The 23,613-nt window shown below is 46.0% G+C and overlaps 1 protein-coding gene across 1 annotated transcript; it reads left to right on the forward strand.

The window, feature by feature from the left end:
- The first annotated feature begins 9,176 nt into the window (after positions 1 to 9,176).
- Positions 9,177 to 22,448, forward strand: LOC139460240 (uncharacterized). The gene is made up of 4 exons (XM_071241748.1): positions 9,177 to 9,186; positions 17,861 to 18,461; positions 18,608 to 20,580; positions 22,186 to 22,448. Exons 1-4 carry the CDS (start codon positions 9,177 to 9,179, stop codon positions 22,446 to 22,448), a joined length of 2,847 nt encoding a protein of 948 aa, XP_071097849.1.
- The last annotated feature ends 1,165 nt before the right edge of the window (positions 22,449 to 23,613 follow it).

The following is a 23,613-nucleotide window of genomic DNA, read 5'->3' on the forward strand; positions in this document are numbered from 1 at the left end:
AACAGTTGACACCACACACACTTACAGTTGACGTCACACACACAAACAGTAGACATCACACATACTAACAGCAGACACCACACACACTAACAGTAGACACCACACATACTTACAGCAGACACCACACACACTAACAGTAGACCCCACAGACACTAACAGTAGACACCACACGCACTAACAGTAGACATGCCACATACTAACAGTGGACATGACACACACATTAAAAGTAGAAATGACACACACACTAACAGTAGATATCACACAATCGAACAGTAGACATCATACACACTAACAGTAAACATGACAAACACATTAACAGTAGACACGACACACACTAACAGTAGACACGACACACACTAACAGTAGACACCACACACATTAACAGTAGACAGGTTGACAACTAATATCATATAAATTAGCATTACAAGATCCACTCATTTACTTCTACAACATTGTCATAGTTAACAACACTAACTGATGTATGTCCAGGTATTACTGTTGTATCTGTAGGTAGTCCTACAGACATACCGGCTACCAATTAGTTGGCCTCAACTGTAATACCACTTGCTGACCAGGTCGCAATATCTCAATGACAAGTTGATACTGGTAGTTGACATTCATATGGGACTACAATCAGTCGAATTGACAGAATTAAACAAAACTCTTCTTCTCAATGAACTGAATAATGCTGATTGGCTTATTATGTGCAAATTGAAGTTGTCCACAAGACAGATTGTTTGACGAGCCATGAGGGCATCCAAAATGTTCCGAGCAAAGTTCTAATCTCGGATCTAATCTCGCGACTTGATATATTACCTCGTAGTCTATCCATTGGATACCGAGAACGTGTGAATACTGAAAGGACATCAACAGGGAGCGAAGATTGTCATAGTTGCACAGATGTAGCATCAACCACGCCCACATCAAGACACGACCAGCTGGATCTCAACATTCCAACTGGAATCATACCACATGCACTTGAATCAGACCACGCCTACAAAAATCATACCACATGCACTTGAATCAGATCACGCCCACAGGAATCATATCACATGTACTTGAATCAGACCACGCCAACAGGAATCATACCACATGCACTTGAATCAGACCACGCCCACAGGAATCATACCACTTGTACTTGAATCAGACCACGCCCACAGGAATCATACCACATGCACTTGAATCAGACCACGCCCACAGGAATCATACCACATGCACTTGAATCAGACCACGCCCACAGGAATCATACCATATGCACTTGAATCAGACCACGCCCACAGGAATCATACCACATGCACTTGAATCAGACCACGCCCACAGGAATCATACCACATGCACTTGAATCAGACCACACTGACTGGAGTCCACGGAAGCTCCTTTCTGCTTTAGTAAACACTATGTTTACAGCGTTTCCCCCACTATGTTTACAGCGTCTCTCCCACTATAGTAAACACTATGTTTACAGCGTTTCCCCCACTATAGTAAACACTATGTTTACAGCGTTTCCCCCACTATAGTAAACACTATGTTTACAGCGTTCCCCCCACTATAGTAAACACTATGTTTACAGCGTTTCCCCACTATAGTAAACACTATGTTTACAGCGTTTCCCCACTATAGTAAACACTATGTTTACACCGTTCCCCCACTATAGTAAACACTATGTTTACACCGTTCCCCCACTATAGTAAACACTATGTTTACAGCGTTCCCCCACTATAGTAAACACTATGTTTACACCGTTCCCCCACTATAGTAAACACTATGTTTACAGCGTTCCCCCACTATAGTATCGTGAGGTGGTGTGTGTTGCCTATGTATTCGTGTTATGTTTTCATAAATATACCTAAATTCAATAAAGATGCATAACGTGCTTGCAATATTAAAACTATTTGCCCAGTTCTCAGCGCCATCTCGCCACGAGACATGTTGTACCTACACGTGTTGTCCTCCTGTATTCGTGGCTTCACTATTATTTGAGGAAAAATGTCATAGTGTGAATATGTCAGTTTATTGTGTTCAGCAAATATGGACAGCATAGTGCGGAAGAACATGTCAAACATTATATAAGCTCGACGAAATTATACACGTGGCAGTATTGTCGACCATTTTGATTGTGAGTAGTCGCGTGGCTGCATAGGTCTTGATAAGGCATATGCAACGTCATTAGTTTGGGTTATGAAGCTTTCCTGTTTAATTAACTTTTTTTCAAATGTTGTTTGAACACATTGTGTTCATGTCTCTGTCAGGGCCATATTGACATTTATTTAGTTCTTTCCAATCATTCAGGTTTGTTTCTGTACTTGGTCCCGGATCTGCCCTTCACACATATGTGACTAAATAGACTGAAAGATTCCAGGATAGAATTGCACATTAAAAGGGTTTCACGAAACAGGTAAACGTCATCATCGGACTTTCATCCACTAGAAAGCTGACTCGCAGTGATATTACAAAACAACTGTAAAGTTCCAAAAGGCGTTAAACCAAACTCACTCAGTCTTATGAAGGGTGTAGTTTCTGCGAAGTGCTATGAAATGTGCTTCTCAACCCTTAGTGGAGATATTGAGAAAGGCAGAAGAACGCGACTCCCAGATTTTTTAACTTAAAATGAAGCTGAACAGGTTAGTTCTATAGCAATGCTAGTCATCTGACGCCATCTCTAATGAAGAAGTCACATTCAGTCCTCTCCCGGACACTCTGAATATCCATGACGTTGTTTAGAATACTCTATACAAATGGCTTCAATCACTAAAGCTGACCGCACATAAGCCTACTGGTACCTTGGTCTTCATCGTTGTAATACAGGTTCTCTTGTGATTGGTGTGTGTGTCATGCATGTGTATGCGTTTGTGTGCGTGTGGGCGGTGTATGGGCGAGCGCTCGTGTTTCATAGAAGATAACACCAGGAATAGAATATGATTTGTTCAAAGTTGTCACACAATATAACGTTTCGTGTACATGTATCGATGTATGATGCCGTGGGTGTTTGACTATTGAATTAACAGATCATAGCACCTGTGAGGTGCTAGTTCCTATCTTACATATGACAATACTGCTTTTTTTTACACATTGCACACACGGTGCATATTTCTTATAATGCACGTTCGGCCTTGCGTGTAGCATTTCAACAGATCTAATAGATTAGTTTGGTAGTGTGCCATTCTTTGTGTTTGTTTGTTGTTTGACGCCTTACTCAGCAATATTCTAGTTTTATGACCTGGGTCTGTGAATAATGGAGGCTGGACAAGACAATGCGGTGACTGCCATCATGTTGGGACACGATGGCATGCATCAATTAATTAAGCGAACCTGACCACCCGACCCCGTCAGTCGCCTGGTTGGCGAGGGCTGCTGAAGACCAATTCTTCCCCGGATCTTCACGAAAATAAAATATATCATGATCAGGTTTGTGTTAGTGTAGACAAATCTGGTCAAGTTAGCTGATTGTTTCCATTAGGTTACAAGTACCTGTCATGGGCTTAAGATATTGATATTTGATATTAAGTGGAAGGAAAGGTTTGCCACTGTTATGGCTCACATTGCGAGTATATATACGTTTTTGCATTAAATTCGTGTTTCGAAACAGCCTAGTTCCATGAAGCAGACACTTCAATGAGCGGCCAGTCACGTCTCTGCATGTCTACCAACACTGTAACTTTTCAATACGCCCCAAAAATACATTTCAATTTATGGAAATTTAACAAATATGTAGAGAACTATTGTCACCTGAGGTTGCGATGCCCCCAATGTTATTGTATTCTACGTTGAAACACACGAATAAGTACATACTTTTGTTGCCACCTGTGCTTAAAACGTGGTGTTTACATTGGTAATTGAGAAGCAGTTTCATTAATCCGTTACAGGTTACTAGTGTACATAGTTTTAACAACAAATAATATGTTTTAAATGGCGTTTAAAAATTAACAGAAAAAGGGCCTTTACAATGTTTTGTCTCACAACCTGTCGATAATTGTTCGAGATGTTCCTGGACTTTGTTTTGATAAAATGCATATGCATCTTCGAAAACAGTAGGCGGAGATTAAGACGTACAATGCATGTTATCCGCTTGCTTTGGTTATGCATATTTCATTTTCTCGTTATTTCAAGTTAATTACAAAAACTCGAAATTTCGATTTTTCTCTCGGTATTTCAATTATTTTCATGAAATTACGGGTTAATTCTCGTCGCATTGATTATTTTCTCGTTCTTTCAAGTTCATATAAAAACCTCGAAATTTCCAGTTTATCTCATTATTTTGATTATTGTCTATCAGTTTCGATTATTTTCTCGTTATTTCAAATTTATTTAAAGTCCTCGAAATTTCGAAAAACAATTCTCGTCATTACAATTATTTTCTGGAAATTACGAGTTTTTTCTCGTTACTCGAAATTTCAAGAAAATAATTGAAATAACGACAACATTAATCGAAATGTCGATTAAATAAACTTGAAATACTGAGAAAATAATCAAAGCAACGAGAAAAAATATCGAAGCAACGAGAAGTTAATTGAAGTAACGACCAAATAATTGAAGTAACGAGTAAATAATCGAAACCTCGATTCTTTTAGATGAACTTGAATTAATGAGAAAATATTCGAAGTAACGAGGAAAACTCGAAATTTCGAGAAAATAATAGAAATAACGAGAAAATTCGAGTAAAAAATTTGATCCTTCCAAAGTTGCACTATTAGGCTTTCGTACTTTCAAGATTTTGATTGGATTATGTATGGACTCGTTAGTCCAGCCAAATCATAATTCCGAAATTCCAGCCTAGTTTGGGAAAGATGGAAACTCGACTTTTATAGATAGGTGAGTCCCCTGCCTCGGGAAGATGTTAGTATCAGAGGGGAACCAAATGAGTGGGTTGTCAACAAACACACACATTCCCAAGTACCACTGGGGCGGTGAGATAGCCAAGTGGCTACAGCGTTTGCTCGTCACACTGAAGACCCGGGTTCGATTGCCAAAATGGGTACAATGTGTGGAGCCTATTTCTGGTGTCCCCCGCCGTGATATTGCTGGAGTGTTGGCAAAACCGGCATAAAACCATATGCACTCACTCATGGGAATTTGATGATGGACATAAATAAATGGCATGGTGTTTGTGGATGGTCCCCATTAAATCACACAGTTTGTGGATGATCACCATTAAATGACACAGCTCGGGGATGATCACCATTAAAATGACACTCGGCTTGGGGATGTGTTGTTCGTTTTGTATCAAACATAGCTCCACACGAGCCGTGTTATCTAGATGAACATCATGTTAGTCAGTCCTTTACGTTGTCCTATCGATCGGGTTTCAACCAATCCCATTTGTCTAGGTAGTTGTACTTCCTTGCTTACTCCTGTAAACTGTTACCAAATGCAAACTTACGACATTTCCCTTATGTAAATGGATGTCACTCTATTCATGATATGAATGAACTGCTATGAACTTAATGAACCAGTTCTCACTTGTACCTACTTCTAAGCATGTTATTAGGACAATACAAATGACAATGTTTTGGACATTAGAAGCTTGTGTTAGGTTGTGTCGCGTTGTTCATATCAACCACAATGTAGCTTCCACAATCGGTGCAGGGTCGAAACATGGCTGCCATTTCAGTCGAAACAACCATGCTGTTTAAACGTTAACGGAGTTTGGGAAACAGATGACTGGGTGATTTACTGGCCACCAACCCCTGACTAACACCAGATCAGTCCGGACAAGCAATACCAGTAAGTAACACCTACGTATAAGTATACCAGCATCTAACAGTCGAGTGCCAAAGTCCAATCAGCACTTGCGTGTTAAGTTTCCACTACACGTAATTCATACACTAGTGCCATCCATAAGGGCAGATAACTCTCGTGATGGCGACGGTAAATGTCAGCATTTCTATCAGTTTAACTGCCATTGTCTGTGTTACTGTAAACTATTAAAAGAGCAATACAAAGGGAATGTAAAGAAGAAATCTTATACAGATCTACTTTATACTATAACTGGGTGTTCGTTGTAATTAATTTATGCACCGTATCAGTGACGCACTATAGTCGACAGAAGCATGCGTCAGTGACACACTATACACGACATAAGTATGTGTCAGTGACGCAATATAATCTACATAAATATGTGTCAGTGACGCACTATAGTTTACAGAAACATGTGTCAGTGACGCACTTTAATCTACTTAAACGTGTGTCAGTGACGCACTTTACTCGACAGAAACCTTTATCAGTGACACACTATAATCTTCAGAAACATGTGTCAATGACGCACTATAATCGAAAGGAGAATGTATCAATGACGCACTATAGTCGATAGAAGCATGTGTCAGTGACGCACTATACTCTACAGAAGCATGTGTCAATGACGCACTATACTCAAAAGAAGCATGTGTCAATGACGCACTATAATCTAAATAAGCAGGTGTCAGTGACGCACGATAATCTACAGAAACATGTGTCAGTGACGCACTATAGTCGATAGAAGCATGTGTCAGTGACGCACTATACTCTACAGAAGCATGTGTCAGTGACGCACTGTAGTCTACAGAAACGTGTCAATGACGCACTATAATCTAAATAAGCATGTGTCAATGACGCACTATAATCTACAGAAACTTTTATCAGTGACGCACTATAATCTACTGGAACATGTGTCAGTGACGCACTATACCCGACAGAAGCATGTGTCAGTGACGCACTATGATCTACAGAAACATGTGTCAGTGACGCACTATAATCTACAGAAGCATGTGTCAGTGACGCACTGTAGTCTACAGAAACATGTATCAGTAACGCACGATAATCTACAGAAGCATGTGTCAGTGACGCACTATACTCGACAGAAGATGACAAGCCAAATCCTGATCATAGATCCAAGCGTTGTTCCGATGTAGCTAAGCCGAGAATACAATATTAGGTATCCTACTTTGATATTATAAGAGTAAATTTGTTCCAAAATGTGCACAAGATTTTCACCTGGTAACATCACATATTTAGAAGTACTTCAAGAGATGTACTGGAATCAGGCACACGTACCTAGAGCATATACCGGATTAAAGGTTTCTGCGAGAAGAATTTGGTTTTGTCGGGATATATGACGTTCGATTTGCCACGGGTTGGTCCATATTCACCCAATACCAATTATTGATACCTCATTGGAGAGGTACTTATATATGGCTTCCAGTGGTATATCCCACTTGAAGATCTATGGATCACTAGTGAGATGACAACCCAAAACGTAATCATTCCCCAAAGTGATATACGGCAAAACCGGGCGAAACGCGTTATAGGGTACCATACTTTGAAAGGCTGTAACAACAAGTTCGTCCCAGCTTTTTTCTTGTTAACATTCAAAATAATGTTTAGTATGTTTATGGGCTTTAACAAATATTAGTGGGGTTTGGATGTGTGTGTGTGTGTGTGTGTGTGGAGGGTGGGGGGGGGGTGGGGGTGTGGGGTGGGGGGTGGGGGGGGGGGGTGTGTGCTCGTGGGTCATACCTAGCCCACGGCCTACATAGCGAACGACCATTTGGTCTACAAAGGTGCTTGTGTGCGCGTGCTCATGTGCGTGCGCGTGCGTTGTGGCATGAATGACTGCGTTTAAAAAACCCGGACGTTGTTGTTTTCTAGTTAGCATTGCTGACATTCTCCTAGAGGCATGCTGCACTGGTTCGCGTAGCGGACTAGGACAACAGTTGCCACGCAGTTAGCTGATAGTTTGTGTAGTTTGGGAAATGTGTTTGCAGTTATGAAGTGATTATTTCTACAAAAGCTGTATTATGGCGGTTATAATGGGAAGCATGGGTAAATATAGATTGGTAGCACCATATTGATCAGAATCTCTAGCAATATGCCAATTACCTCAATCTGAGCACCGCTCGCCTGACACAACGAGGACTGGTATTCAGATATGTTGACCAAGTCATCTTTAGGAAGTGAGTTGTGCGTCAGAACGAGGCTTAAGGTGACGTCAGAGGTCATGTGATTGATGGATGATGGTGGGCCCTTCTTATATTCGCAGCCGACGCTTTTCATCATTGATATTTTTCATAAATATGCATGTAACTGAAGAGTAGTTGATGAAATCTGCTATTCATTAGACAATATTTTTTTGGGTATTTGAATTAAATGCGGACAGAATATGACGGCGGTATCATCGATGCGATGTGTTGACACGTTGTACATATTATACTGAAATAAACATCATACTGGCAGGGAAAATGGTTATTTGTATATCACAGATCCATTTTAGTTTCTTAAAATAAACTTATGACAGTGAGCGGTGTGATAACTCCTGGACGTATTCTAATTTCACAGAAATGAAGCGAACACGGGCACATGGTTGACGGCATGGGTGGAGTTCTGCACTCTTGTGTATCCGCAGATTTGGGCCAGTGGCCTGCGAAATAAACCTAGCTTGACTTGACTTGTCATAGAACAATGCTGCCTGTATCATTATATCGCAATGTTTGGGCTGGACATATATCTGAATATACTATACATTTTGTTTGCGCATGATTCCATGAATCCACACGAACAATTGATTCATAGATACTTTGTATAACCATACACTGTTAGAGACGCCCACAGCAGCAGCCGAGGAAGCAGTGATGCCCTCCAGATCGACAACTACATTTATTCAACATCAGGCAAGGAAGCAATATTCAGTTCACTGCGAATTACCGAGTACTCCAAGTTGAACGCCACATTCAACCATATCGCATCGTTATAAGGACAGTGCTGGTGAAACACTGACGCCATGTTACATAACCTGTTGTTCATATTTTACATCCACTTCGTATCTATTTTCACAACCGTATCAAGGGTACGCAGGCAACATGTCACTCACTCTATGTTATGGTGGCCCTACCGGCACCTACCTGGTCGGATATCTGGACACAGCAAAGTAGCATCACGAAAATCGAAGGGTTGAACGCGTGTGTGACTGCATCCCCAATACTGAAGGGTAGTTGATGGCGGCAATCCCGGCAGTAGGTGGTCCCTGTCAATACATGAAATAATAGAACCATGCACGGAAACACACTTCCTAGAATATATCTGGATGTATCTGAATTTATCTGTCTTTGCTCTGTTGTTAGACGGAAGAAAGCACAACACCAGGAACAGTATTTTGACCGATTTCTAACACGCGAAATATTTCCTCTTCATGTTGAATTCCAGGCGGAATGTATGCGGGTGAGTGAGGTGGGTGAGCTTGCTGTAACGTATCTGGGTGTGTGAGGTGGGTGAGCTTGCTGTAACGTATCTGTGTGTGTGAGGTGGGTGAGCTTGCTGTAACGTATCTGGGTGTGTGAGGTGGGTGAGCTTGCTGCAACGTATCTGGGTGTGTGAGGTGGGTGAGCTTGCTGTAACGTATCTGTGTGTGTGAGGTGGGTGAGCTTGCTGTAACGTATCTATGTGTGTGTGAGGTGGGTGAGCTTGCTGTAACGTATCTGGGTGTGTGAGGTGGGTGAGCTTGCTGTAACGTATCTGGGTGTGTGAGGTGGGTGAGCTTGCTGCAACGTATCTGTGTGTGTGAGGTGGGTGAGCTTGCTGTAACGTATCTGGGTGTGTGAGGTGGGTGAGCTTGCTGTAACGTATCTGGGTGTGTGAGGTGGGTGAGCTTGCTGTAACATAGCTGTGTGTGTGAGGTGGGTGAGCTTGCTGTAACGTATCTGGGTGTGTGAGGTGGGTGAGCTTGCTGTAACATATCTGTGTGCGTGAGGTGGGTGAGCTTGCTGTAACGTATCTGGGTGTGTGAGGTGGGTGAGCTTGCTGTAACGTATCTGGGTGTGTGAGGTGGGTGAGCTTGCTGCAACGTATCTGGGTGTGTGAGGTGGGTGAGCTTGCTGTAACGTGTCTGGGTGTGTGAGGTGGATGAGCTTTTTGTAACGTATCTGGGTGTGTGAGGTGGGTGAGCTTGCTGTAACATATCTGTGTGTGTGAGGTGGGTGAGCTTGCTGTAACATATCTGTGTGTGTGAGGTGGGTGAGCTTGCTGTAACGTGTCTGGGTGTGTGAGGTGGGTGAGCTTGCTGTAACGTGTCTGGGTGTGTGAGGTGGGTGAGCTTGCTGTAACGTGTCTGTGTGTGTGAGGTGGGTGAGCTTGCTGTAACGTGTCTGGGTGTGTGAGGTGGGTGAGCTTGCTGTAACGTGTCTGGGTGTGTGAGGTGGGTGAGCTTGCTGTAACATATCTGTGTGTGTGAGGTGGGTGAGCTTGCTGTAACATATCTGTGTGTGTGAGGTGGGTGAGCTTGCTGTAACGTGTCTGGGTGTGTGAGGTGGGTGAGCTTGCTGTAACGTGTCTGGGTGTGTGAGGTGGGTGAGCTTGCTGTAACGTGTCTGGGTGTGTGAGGTGGGTGAGCTTGCTGTAACGTATCTGGGTGTGTGAGGTGGGTGAGCTTGCTGTAACGTGTCTGGGTGTGTGAGGTGGGTGAGCTTGCTGTAACGTATCTGGGTGTGTGAGGTGGGTGAGCTTGTCGTGGGCTTGATGATGTGTACACATGTAATGTATTAAATACTAGCATCATGTTATACTTAGTTCTGCAATTACAGGAGATATTGTTATGAAGTGCGGATTGTATTTACGTAGGGGGCAATCAGCTGTGTAAATGTCGGGATTGCAGTGCTTCAGTTACGAGACTCGCTGGGCGCGTTACTCTGTTCACTTGAAGCATGTGACACTTTTGATTTAAGAAATGTAGCTCGTTTGATTCAAGGCAAGTGACTCTTTGATGTGAAACAAGTGACTCATATAATCTGCGAATTTGATATATAGCCCATTTGATTCGGAAGAACTTAAAAGAAGTTTGTGGGCTGAACTGTAATGGTGTTTTGATTACCGAAACTGTAGAACTGGGGTTTAGGACGAACCAGTCTTTGAAGCGCCCATAGTATGTATTGATATTTACTTTTGCAAATTATAGGATTAAATTAGAAAATTCCAATAATTTATCCGGAGATTGATATGAGATTAAAAGTCTGAACATGCATGTTTACGCGTCAAAGAATCACGACATTGGGGAAGAAGAAATGGATGATTTATCTGAACACAGTCAACTTGAAACTGACACCTGTCTTGATAAACTCGCACTATCAAATGACGCGGGACGCTGCCACCAGTATAAATGCACCTGAACTAGCCAATGACGCTTGACGCTGACACCGGTATTGATACACCTGAACTAGCCAGTGACACTTGACGCTGTCACCAGTATTGATACACCTGAACTAGCCAATGACGCTTGACGCTGACACCAGTATTGATACACCTGAACTAGCCAGTGACACTTGACGCTGTCACCAGTATTGATACACCTGAACTAGCCAATGACGCTTGACGCCGACACCAATCTTGATACACCTGATGTAGCGCTTCCCACTTGACATTGACAGCATTGATTTTAGACACCTCAGGCATGCAGCCATGGTATGTTATTTTAGTACATGACCAAGATGTTTTGAAAGCGCTATTTACATTCAGTGTCATATGTCCTCGGAGCAAATACAGTCTGCCAAATTGTAACGATAGAGTTATCTCCCTTCTTTTGTTATCTTATTTTGTGCTGAGTATATCAAATGGAATGCTGAGAAAGTTTTGCTACGATCTTGTCAGAAACATCCTTGTCATCATTTAGGTCACTTGCCCCTGGACGGACGCAATGCAGAGGCACCACGTGATGTATCACAGGGGCACAAAAACTGGGACACATTTGTCACGATCAATAACTGGTTTACCTTTTTATCAGTAAAAGAATATAAAGACAATAAACCTATATCGATCCAGTCTTAAGAGACGGAAAAAATCTCCAATTGCTTTTTTGCGAATTCTGCTAACGTACTGCAGACGAGTAAAGTTTAAGCCGGGACTGAAATCAGCTTTTTTTCACGTTGCTAAGCAGCGAGAGAGCGTAGCGCTGAAACAGGCGTGTGTAATTCCGGAAATCTAGCAAATCGTACAATTCTACCCATCAGATATATATTATGATTATTTCCGATTCACCACTACTAAAAAAGGTAAAATTCAATATCTGTAAACTGTAAACTGAATCTCTGTGTTTGGTCTCTCCCTGTCCACTAATCAAACATAGCTGTGCGAATGTTGTCTTGTTATTAACATGTTACTTATAAAGGATTGCTTCATTAAAGGCGGCACAGAAGACACACTCTACTAGTCACAACAAATCCACTAACGCAAGACAACTAAACTATATACAGAAGACACACACTATATAGACAAATACATGTATCTCACATATTGAAGGCACATAGCAAAACACTAGACGCGTACATGTATCTCACACCTTGAAGGCACACACAGAGAGACACGCCAGACACGTACATGTATCTCACACATTGAATGCACACACAGAGAGACACACTAAACACGTACATGTATTTCACACACTGAATGCACACACACAGAGACACACTAGACACGTATATGTATCAAACACCTTGAAGGTATACACAGAGACAGACTAGACACAAACACGTATCTCACACATTGCAGGCGCACACACACAGAGACACACTAGACACGTACATGAATCTCACACACTGAAGGTACACACAGAGACACATTAGACACGTATATGTATCTCACACATTGAAGGTACACACAGAGACACATTAGACACGTACATGTATCTCAAACATTGCAGGCGCACACACACAGAGACACACTAGACACGTACATGTATCTCAAACATTGAAGGTACAGACAGAGACATATTAGACACGTACATGTATCTCACACATTGAATATACACAGAGAGACACACTAGACACGTACATGTGTCTCACACATTGAAGGTACACACAGAGACACATTAGACACGTATATGTACCTCACACATTGCAGGTACACACAGAGACACACTAGACACGTACATGTATCTCACACATTGCAGGTGCACACAGAGAGACACTCTAGACACGTACATGTGTCTCACACATTGAAGGCACACACAGAGACACATTAGACACGTACATGTATCTCACACACTGAAGGCACACACAGAGACACACTAGACACGTACATGTATCTCACACATTGCAAGCGCACACAGAGAGACACACTAGACACGTATATGTATCTCATACATTGCAAGCGCACACAGAGAGACACACTAGACACGTACATGTATCTCACACATTGAAGGCACACACAGAGACACACTAGGCACGTACATGTATCTCACAAATTGAAGGCACACACAGAGACACACTAGACACGTACATGTATCTCACACATTGAAGGTACACAGAGAGACACATTAGACACGTACATGTGTCTCACACATTGAAGGTACACACAGAGACACACTAGACACGTACATGTGTCTCACACATTGAAGACACACACAGAGACACACTAGACACGTACATGTATCTCACACATTGAAGTTACACAGAGAGACACACTAGACACGTACATGTATCTCACACATTGAAGGCACACACAGAGACACACTAGGCACGTACATGTGTCTCACACATTGAAGGTACACACAGAGACACACTAGACACGTACATGTATCTCACACATTGAAGTTACACACAGAGGGAAACATTAGAAACGTACATGTATCTCACACATTGAAGGAACACACAGAGACACACTAGACACGTACATGTATCTCACACATTGCAAGCGCACACAGAGAGACACACTAGACACGTATATATATCTCATACATTGCAAGTGCAAACAGAGAGACACACTAGACACGTACATGTATCTCACACATTGAAGGTACACACAGAGAGACATTAGACACGTACATGTATCTCACACATTGAAGGCACACACAGAGAGACACACTAGACACGTACATGTATCTCACACCTTGAAGTTACACACAGAAGGACACATTAGACACGTACATGTATCTCATACATTGCAGGCGCACACAGAGAGACACTCTAGACACGTACATGTAGCTCACATATTGAAAGCACACACAGAGACACATTAGACACGTACATGTATCTCACACACTGAAGGCACACACAGAGGGACACACTAGAAACGTACATGTATCTCACATAATTACAGGCGAACACAGAGATACACTCTAGACACGTACATGTATCTCACACATTGAAGGTACACACAGAGGGACACACTAGAAACGTACATGTATCTCACATAATTACAGGCGAACACAGAGATACACACTAGACACGTACATGTATCTCACACATTGCAGGTGCACACAGAGAGACACACTAGACACTTACATGTATCTCACACCTTGAAGGTACACACAGAGACACACTAGACACGTACATGTATCTCACAGATTGAAGGTACACAGAGAGACACACTAGACACGTACATGTATCTCACACATTGCAGGTGCACACAGAGAGACACACTAGAAACGTACATGTATCTCACACATTGAAGGCACACACAGAGACACATTAGACACGTACATGTATCTCACACATTGCAGGTGCACACAGAGAGACACACTAGACACGTACATGTATCTCACAGATTGAAGGTACACAGAGAGACACACTAGACACGTACATGTATCTCACACATTGCAGGTGCACACAGAGAGACACACTAGAAACGTACATGTATCTCACACATTGAAGGCACACACAGAGACACATTAGACACGTACATGTATCTCAAGCATTGCAAGAGCACACAGAGACACATTAGACACGTACATGTATCTCACACATTGCAGGTGCACACAGAGAGACACACTAGACACTTACACGTATCTCACACATTGAAGGCACACACAGAGACACACTATACACGTACATGTATCTCACACATTGCAGGTGCACACAGAGAGACACACTAGACACTTACATGTATCTCACACCTTGAAGGCACACACAGAGACACACTAGACACGTACATGTATCTCACACATTGAAGACACACACAGAGACACACTAGACACGTACATGTATCTCACACATTGAAGACACACACAGAGACACACTAGACACGTACATGTATCTCACACATTGAAGGCACACACAGAGACACACTAGACACGTACATGTATCTCACACATTGAAGGTACACACACAGAGACACACTAGACACGTACATGTATCTCACACCTTGAAGGCACACACAGAGACACACTAGACACGTACATGTATCTCACACATTGAAGGTACACAGAGAGAGACACTAGACACGTACATGTATCTCACACACTGAAGGTACACACAGAGACACACTAGACACGTACATGTATCTCACACATTGCAGGTGCACACAGAGAGACACACTAGACACGTACATGTATCTCACACATTGAAGGCACACACAGAGACACACTAGACACGTACATGTATCTCACACATTGCAGGTGCACACAGAGAGACACACTAGACACGTACATGTATCTCACACATTGAAGACACACACAGAGACACACTAAACACGTACATGTATCTCACACATTGAAGGCACACACAGAGACACACTAGACACGTACATGTATCTCACACATTGAAGACACACACAGAGACACACTAGACACGTACATGTATCTCACACCTTGAAGGCACACACAGAGACACACTAGACACGTACATGTATCTCACACATTGAAGGTACACAGAGAGAGACACTAGACACGTACATGTATCTCACACACTGAAGGTACACACAGAGACACACTAGACACGTACATGTATCTCACACATTGCAGGTGCACACAGAGAGACACACTAGACACGTACATGTATCTCACACATTGAAGGCACACACAGAGAGACACACTAGACACGTACATGTATCTCACACCTTGAAGTTACACACACAGAGAGACACATTAGACACGTACATGTATCTCAAGCATTGCAAGAGCACACAGAGACACATTAGACACGTACATGTATCTCACAGATTGAAGGTACACACAGAGACACATTAGACACGTACATGTATCTCACACATTGCAGGTGCACACAGAGAGACACACTAGAAACGTACATGTATCTCACACATTGAAGGCACACACAGAGACACATTAGACACGTACATGTATCTCACACATTGCAGGTGCACACAGAGAGACACATTAGACACGTACATGTATCTCACACATTGCAGGTGCACACAGAGAGACACACTAGACACGTACATGTATCTCACACATTGAAGGCACACAGAGAGACACACTAGACACGTACATGAAACTCACACATTGAAGGTACACACACAGAGAGACACACTTGACACGTACATGTATCTCACATACTGAAGGCACACACAGAGAGACACTAGACACGTACATGTATCTAACATGCACACACTGAAGGCACACTAGATAGATACCATCAACACATATACAAGACAGTTACCAAGTCACAAAATAATTATACACACACTGAAGGCAACAAAGATAGATACCGACGATACATATACTAGACAGTTACCAAATCACAAATTAATTATGCAGACACTGAAGGCACACCAGATAGATACCGGCGATACATATACTAGACAGTTACCAGGTTACAAAATAATTATGCACACACTGAAGGCAACCCAGATAGATATCGGTGACACATATACTAGACAGTTATCAAATCCCAAATTAATTATGCACACACTGAAGGCACACCAGATAAATACCGGCGACACATATAATAGACAGTTACCAAGTCATAAAATGTAATTAATTATGCACACACTGAAGGCACACCAGCTACATACCGACGACACATATTCTAGACAGTTACCAGGTTACAAAATAATTATGCACACACTGAGGGCAACCCAGATAGATACCGGCGATACATATACTAGACAGTTACCAAGTTACAAATTAATTATGCACACTCTGAAGGCAAACCAGATAGATACCGGCGACACATATACTGGACAGTTACCAAGTCAAAAAATAATTATGAACACACTGAAGGCACACCAGATAGATACCGGTGACACATATACTAGACTGTTACCAAGTCACAAATTAATTATGCACACACTGAAGGCAACCCAGATAGATACCGGTGACACATATACTGGACAGTTACCAAGTCAAAAATTAATTATGCACACACTGAAGGCACACCAGATATATACCGACGAGACAGATTCTAGACAGTTACCAAGTCACAAATTAATTATGCATACACTAAAGGCACAGGATACAGATACCGGCGATACATATACTAGACAGTTACAAAGTCACAAATTGATTATGTACACACTGAAGGCACAAAAGATAGATACCGACGACACTTATACTAGATAGTTACCATGTCACAAATTAATTATGCACATACTGAAGGCACACCAGATAGATACCGGTGACACATATACTAGACTGTTACTAATTCATACACTAAATATACACAAGCGGTACACACTAAATAGACAACAAAACCACACGTGAACTTTACACAGAAAACAAAAACCATCTAGACATCGAAATCACACATCGAAGTCTCCAACGAATTACAGAATCTACATGTTCGTGAGGTTTTTTGTCAACTCGATCGTTATATTATCGGATATATTTGTTTCATATTACTTCTAATATGTTCTAAAGGACATTAAATGATAGACATATTTCCATCATTTTGATAAAGTACACAGTTCATTGGTCCTATAAATAGTCATTACTATCTTACCAGCCTGAGGTCTTTTTTTCTGTCGAAGAAATTTAACTCCATATATCAGTGGTCTGAAACTGTAAAACTAGATTGCTCGTTGCACTTGCCCATTGGTAATATTCATAAGATTGCAGGACCAGTTGTCTGAAACGGCAGAGGTGAAGGGGAGACACGAGAGAACACATGTGACCACTACCAGACTAATTAACCCGTTATCGACTATTAAGCTGACTTCTTCATCTTCCACCCAGCCCTGCAAATACGCTGGAGACAAACCCACACCACACCTCCACAACCTGCTACCCACACTACACCCCCACCACAACTCCACAACCTGCCGTCCACACTACACCACCACCACAACTCCACAACCTGCCGTCCACACTACACCACCACCACACCTCCACAACCTGCCGTCCACCCTGCACCACCACCACACCTCCACAACCTGCCGTCCACACTACACCACCACCACACCTCCACAACCTGCCGTCCACCCTGCACCACCACCACACCTCCACAACCTGCCGTCAAACCCTCCACCACACCTCCACAACCTGCCGTCCACCCTGCACCACCACCACACCCCCACACCCTGCCGTCCACCCTGCACCACCACCACACCTCCACAACCTGCCGTCCACCCTGCACCACCACCACACCTCCACAACCTGCCGTCAAACCCTGCACCGCCACCACACCCTGCCGTCCACCCTGCACCACCACCACACCTCCACAACCTGCCGTCCACCCTGCACCACCACCACACCTCCACAACCTGCCGTCAAACCCTGCACCACCACCACACCCTGCAGTCCACCCTGCACCACCACCACACCTCCACAACCTGCCGTCCACCCTGCACCACCACCACACCTCCACAACCTGCCGTCCACCCTGCACCACCACCACACCTCCACAACCTGCCGTCCACCCTGCACCACCACCACACCTCCACAACCTGCCGTCAAACCCTGCACGACCCCCACACCCTGCAGTCCACCCTGCACCACCACCACACCTCAACAACCTGCCGTCCACACTACACCACCACCACACCTCCACAACCTGCCGTCAACCCTGCACCACCACCACACCTCCACAACCTGCCGTCCACCCTGCACCACCACCACACCTCCACACCCTGCCGTCCACCCTGCACCACCACCACACCTCCACAACCTGCCGTCAAACCCTGCACCACCACCACACCCTGCCGTCCACCCTGCACCACCACCACACCTCCACAACCTGCCGTCCACCCTTTACCACCACCACACCTCCACAACCTGCCGTCAAACCCTGCACGACCCCCACACCCTGCAGTCCACCCTGCACCACCACCACACCTCAACAACCTGCGGTCCACCCTGCACCACCACCACACCTCCACAACCTGCCGTCCACCCTGCACCACCACCACACCTCCACAACCTGCCGTCCACCCTGCACCACCACCACACCTCCACAACCTGCCGTCCACACTACACCACAACCTGCCGTCCACCCTGCACCACCACCACACCTCAACAACCTGCGGTCCACCCTGCACCACCACCACACCTCAACAACCTGCAGTCCACCCTGCACCACCACCACACCTCAACAACCTGCCGTCCACACTACACCACCACCACACCCCCACAACCTGCCGTCCACCCTGCACCACCACCACACCTCCACAACCTGCCGTCCACCCTGCACCACCACCACACCTCCACAACCTGCCGTCCACCCTGCACCACCACCACACCTCCACACCCTGCAGTCCACCCTGCACCACCACCACACCTCCACAACCTGCCGTCCACACTACACCACCACCACACCTCCACAACCTGCCGTCCACCCTGGACCACCACCACACCTCCACACCCTGCCGTCCACACTACACCCCCACCACACCTCCATAACCTGCTACCCACCCTACACCACCACCACACCTCCACACCCTGCCGTCCACCCTGCACCACCACCACACCCCCACAACCTGCTACCCACACTACACCACCACCACATCTCCACACCCTGCCGTCCACACTACACCCCCACCACACCTCCATAACCTGCTACCCACCCTACACCACCACCACACCTCCACAACCTGCCGTCCACCCTGCACCACCACCACACCTCCACACCCTGCAGTCCACCCTGCACCACCACCACACCTCCACAACCTGCCGTCCACACTACACCACCACCACACCTCCACAACCTGCCGTCAAACCCTGCACCACTACCACACCCTGCCGTCCACCCTGCACCACCACCACACCTCCACAACCTGCCGTCCACCCTGGACCACCACCACACCTCCACAACCTGCCGTCCACCCTGGACCACCACCACACCTCCACAACCTGCCGTCCACACTACACCCCCCACCACACCTCCACAACCTGCCGTCCACCCTGCACCACCACCACACCTCCACAACCTGCCGTCCACCCTGCACCACCACCACACCTCCACAACCTGCTACCCACACTACACCACCACCACACCTCAACAACCTGCCGTCCACCCTGCACCACCACCACACCTCCACAACCTGCCGTCCACCCTGCACCACCACCACACCTCCACAACCTGCTACCCACACTACACCACCACCACACCTCAACAACCTGCCGTCCACCCTGCACCACCACCACACCTCCACACCCTGCAGTCCACCCTGCACCACCACCACACCTCCACAACCTGCCGTCCACACTACACCACCACCACACCTCCACAACCTGCCGTCAAACCCTGCACCACTACCACACCCTGCCGTCCACCCTGCACCACCACCACACCTCCACAACCTGCCGTCCACCCTGGACCACCACCACACCTCCACAACCTGCCGTCCACCCTGGACCACCACCACACCTCCACAACCTGCCGTCCACACTACACCCCCCACCACACCTCCACCACCTGCCGTCCACCCTGCACCACCACCACACCTCCACAACCTGCCGTCCACCCTGCACCACCACCACACCTCCACAACCTGCTACCCACACTACACCACCACCACACCTCCACAACCTGCCGTCCACCCTGCACCACCACCACACCTCCACAACCTGCCGTCCACCCTGCACCACCACCACACCTCCACACCCTGCCGTCCACCCTGCCGTCCACCCTGCACCACCACCACAACTCCACAACCTGCCGTCCACCCTGCACCACCACCACAACTCCACAACCTGCCGTCCACCCTGCACCACCACCACACCTCCACAACCTGCCGTCCACCCTGCTCCACCACCACACCTCCACAACCTGCCGTCCACCCTGCACCACCACCACACCTCCACAACCTGCTACCCACACTACACCACCACCACACCTCCACAACCTGCCCTCCACACTACACCACCACCACAACTCCACAACCTGCCGTCCACACTACACCACAACCTGCCGTCCACCCTGCACCACCACCACACCTCCACAACCTGCCGTCCACCCTGCTCCACCACCACACCACCACAACCTGCCGTCCACCCTGCACCACCACCACACCTCCACAACCTGCTACCCACACTACACCACCACCACACCTCCACAACCTGCCGTCCACACTACACCACCACCACACCTCCACAACCTGCCGTCAAACCCTGCACCACCACCACACCCTGCCGTCCACCCTGCACCACCACCACACCTCCACAACCTGCCGTCCACCCTGGAACACCACCACACCTCCACAACCTGCCGTCCACCCTGGACCACCACCACACCTCCACAACCTGCCATCCACACTGCACCACCACCACACCTCCATAACCTGCTACCCACACTACACCACCACCACACCTAAACAACCTGCCGTCCACCCTGCACCACCACCACACCTCCACAACCTGCCGTCCACCCTGCACCACCACCACAAATCCACAACCTGCCGTCCACCCTGCACCACCACCACACCTCCACAACCTGCCGTCCACCCTGCACCACCACCACACCCCCACAACCTGCCGTCCACCCTGCACCACCACCACACCTCCACAACCTGCCGTCCACCCTGCACCACCACCACACCTCCACAACCTGCCGTCCACCCTGCACCACCAACACCACCTGCCGTCCACCCTGCACCATCAACACCACCTGCCGCCCATACTGTACCACCACCACCACACCTCCAGAACCTGTCTTAAACCCTGCACCACCTCCACCACCACACCTTCACACACTGCTACCCACACCGCACCACCACAAAAATATGCTTTACTGCATTTAACTAAACTATATAAGATATATTAAACTATAAGGAACCGCAAAAGAAACGTCACTCCAAGTAACATTGCATGAAAAGTTGTCATTTGAATATCTGGGTACTTTTTGTCAAAGTTACAAAATTTAACGCTACCTTGTCCGGAAAAAAATACATTTGATGATAAAAAAAACAAAGCAGATGACAACAGAACCGATCGCCCAAACGCATCACGGCAACGACCATGGTAACACATGGTAGTTCCGTGCAAATTGAAATGCACATGCGTTCCCCCATTTCTTGCCCTATAATAATCCACCCAGACCGGATAACATTCATTCGTTTTGACAGGAAATCAGCGACGCCAAGCCCTTGGACGATTGCAAGCTGGACAAACCGCCCGGCAAGTAGACAATGCATTTCAAGTCCACGTAAGGACCATATACAGGCTCCAGCAACGGTACCAGACCTCCAACACTACAGATGACCGACCATGTAGTGGAAGACGAAGGGTCACCACCCGACGCCATGATCGTCAGATTGTGCGACAGCATCTCCAAGATCGCATTCCTACTGCTGCTCGACAGACCATGGGGACACCACCGACACATTAGTGCGGACACTGTGCGTCGACGATTGACGAGCAGACACCTCCACTGTCACAGGCCACGCCGAGGACCCATTCTGACACCACGTCATTGCCGGGGCCGTCTTCAGTGGGCAACACAGCACCAACATTGTCTCCACCAGCAGTGGAGAAGAGTCCTCTTCTCAGAAGAGAGCCGTTACTGTATCTCAACAGCAGATGGCAGAAGCTGGCGACAAACGTTATTCGGATGCTTGTGTTGTTGAGAGACACACGTGGGGTGGCTCTAGCATCATGATGTGGGGTAGAATTGGTCTTGCACAGAGGGTCGGCTCTGTGGTCTTCCAGAACATCGGCCCAGGGAGAGGCAATGGTGTCACAGCAGCTCGGTACATTGATCAAGTCTTGAGAGCACACGCCATACCCCATTTGGCACGTCGCTGCAACCACGAGTTTTCAGTATGATAACGACAGTGCCCACACTGCGAGAGCAACAAGAGAGTTTCTCCAGCAGAATGACATCAGAACCATGCAGTGACCTGCCCTCAGTCCCGATTTAAACCCCATTGAGCACCTGTGGGACGAGATTCAAAGGCGGCTGAATGAGATCCGACCTGGGACGACAACTGTAGCTGAACTGCGTCATCAATGTACATGGCGGACACACGAGATACTGACTTGTGATGCCATTTTCTCAGAGACTAGTGTTGTGTTTCACTTTAAGAACACTTGACACAATAATTTCAACCTTGATGATCGATTTTGTCAAGTTAATTTTTTTTTTAGATATCTCAAAGTACATTTACAGTGTTTTGACAAATAAAGCGTCTCATATATCTATCCATAGTGACGTTTCTTTTGCGGTTCAGTATATATTAGTGCAAAGACAATGAGGACCTGCAGAGCACCCGGAGATTTATTAATTGATTAATTGTAACTACATTCAAATGATCAAGCACGAACATCGTAGCATGTGCAGTATGTTGAATATCCATCCAGACACACGCCAGGGCATTCTTCTGTCAGCAGTGTTCAGCAGCCTGGTAATCCCTCTGAAGGTGCATGCATAACACAACATGATCACATACTGTCCACAGAGAACCTAACACTGTTGGCCCGCAGGAAGACTTCCCGGTGCAAACTCATGACAGCAATTCCAACGTGTACAACGTTCGCCTGGACTCCGCGGTTTA

This window comes from Haliotis cracherodii, unplaced genomic scaffold, assembly GCF_022045235.1.
Source record: "Haliotis cracherodii isolate W230 unplaced genomic scaffold, xgHalCrac1.p SCAF_14, whole genome shotgun sequence".
NCBI classification, from domain to species: Eukaryota; Metazoa; Mollusca; class Gastropoda; order Lepetellida; family Haliotidae; genus Haliotis; species Haliotis cracherodii.

Coding starts and splice junctions, on each gene's coding strand:
- LOC139460240 (XM_071241748.1), top strand. Junction 18,462..18,607: donor CCACACCTCCACAACCTGCC/GTCCACCCTGCA, acceptor CACACCCTGCAG/TCCACCCTGCACCACCACCA. Junction 20,581..22,185: donor CCACACCTCCACAACCTGCC/GTCCACCCTGCA, acceptor TCGTTTTGACAG/GAAATCAGCGACGCCAAGCC.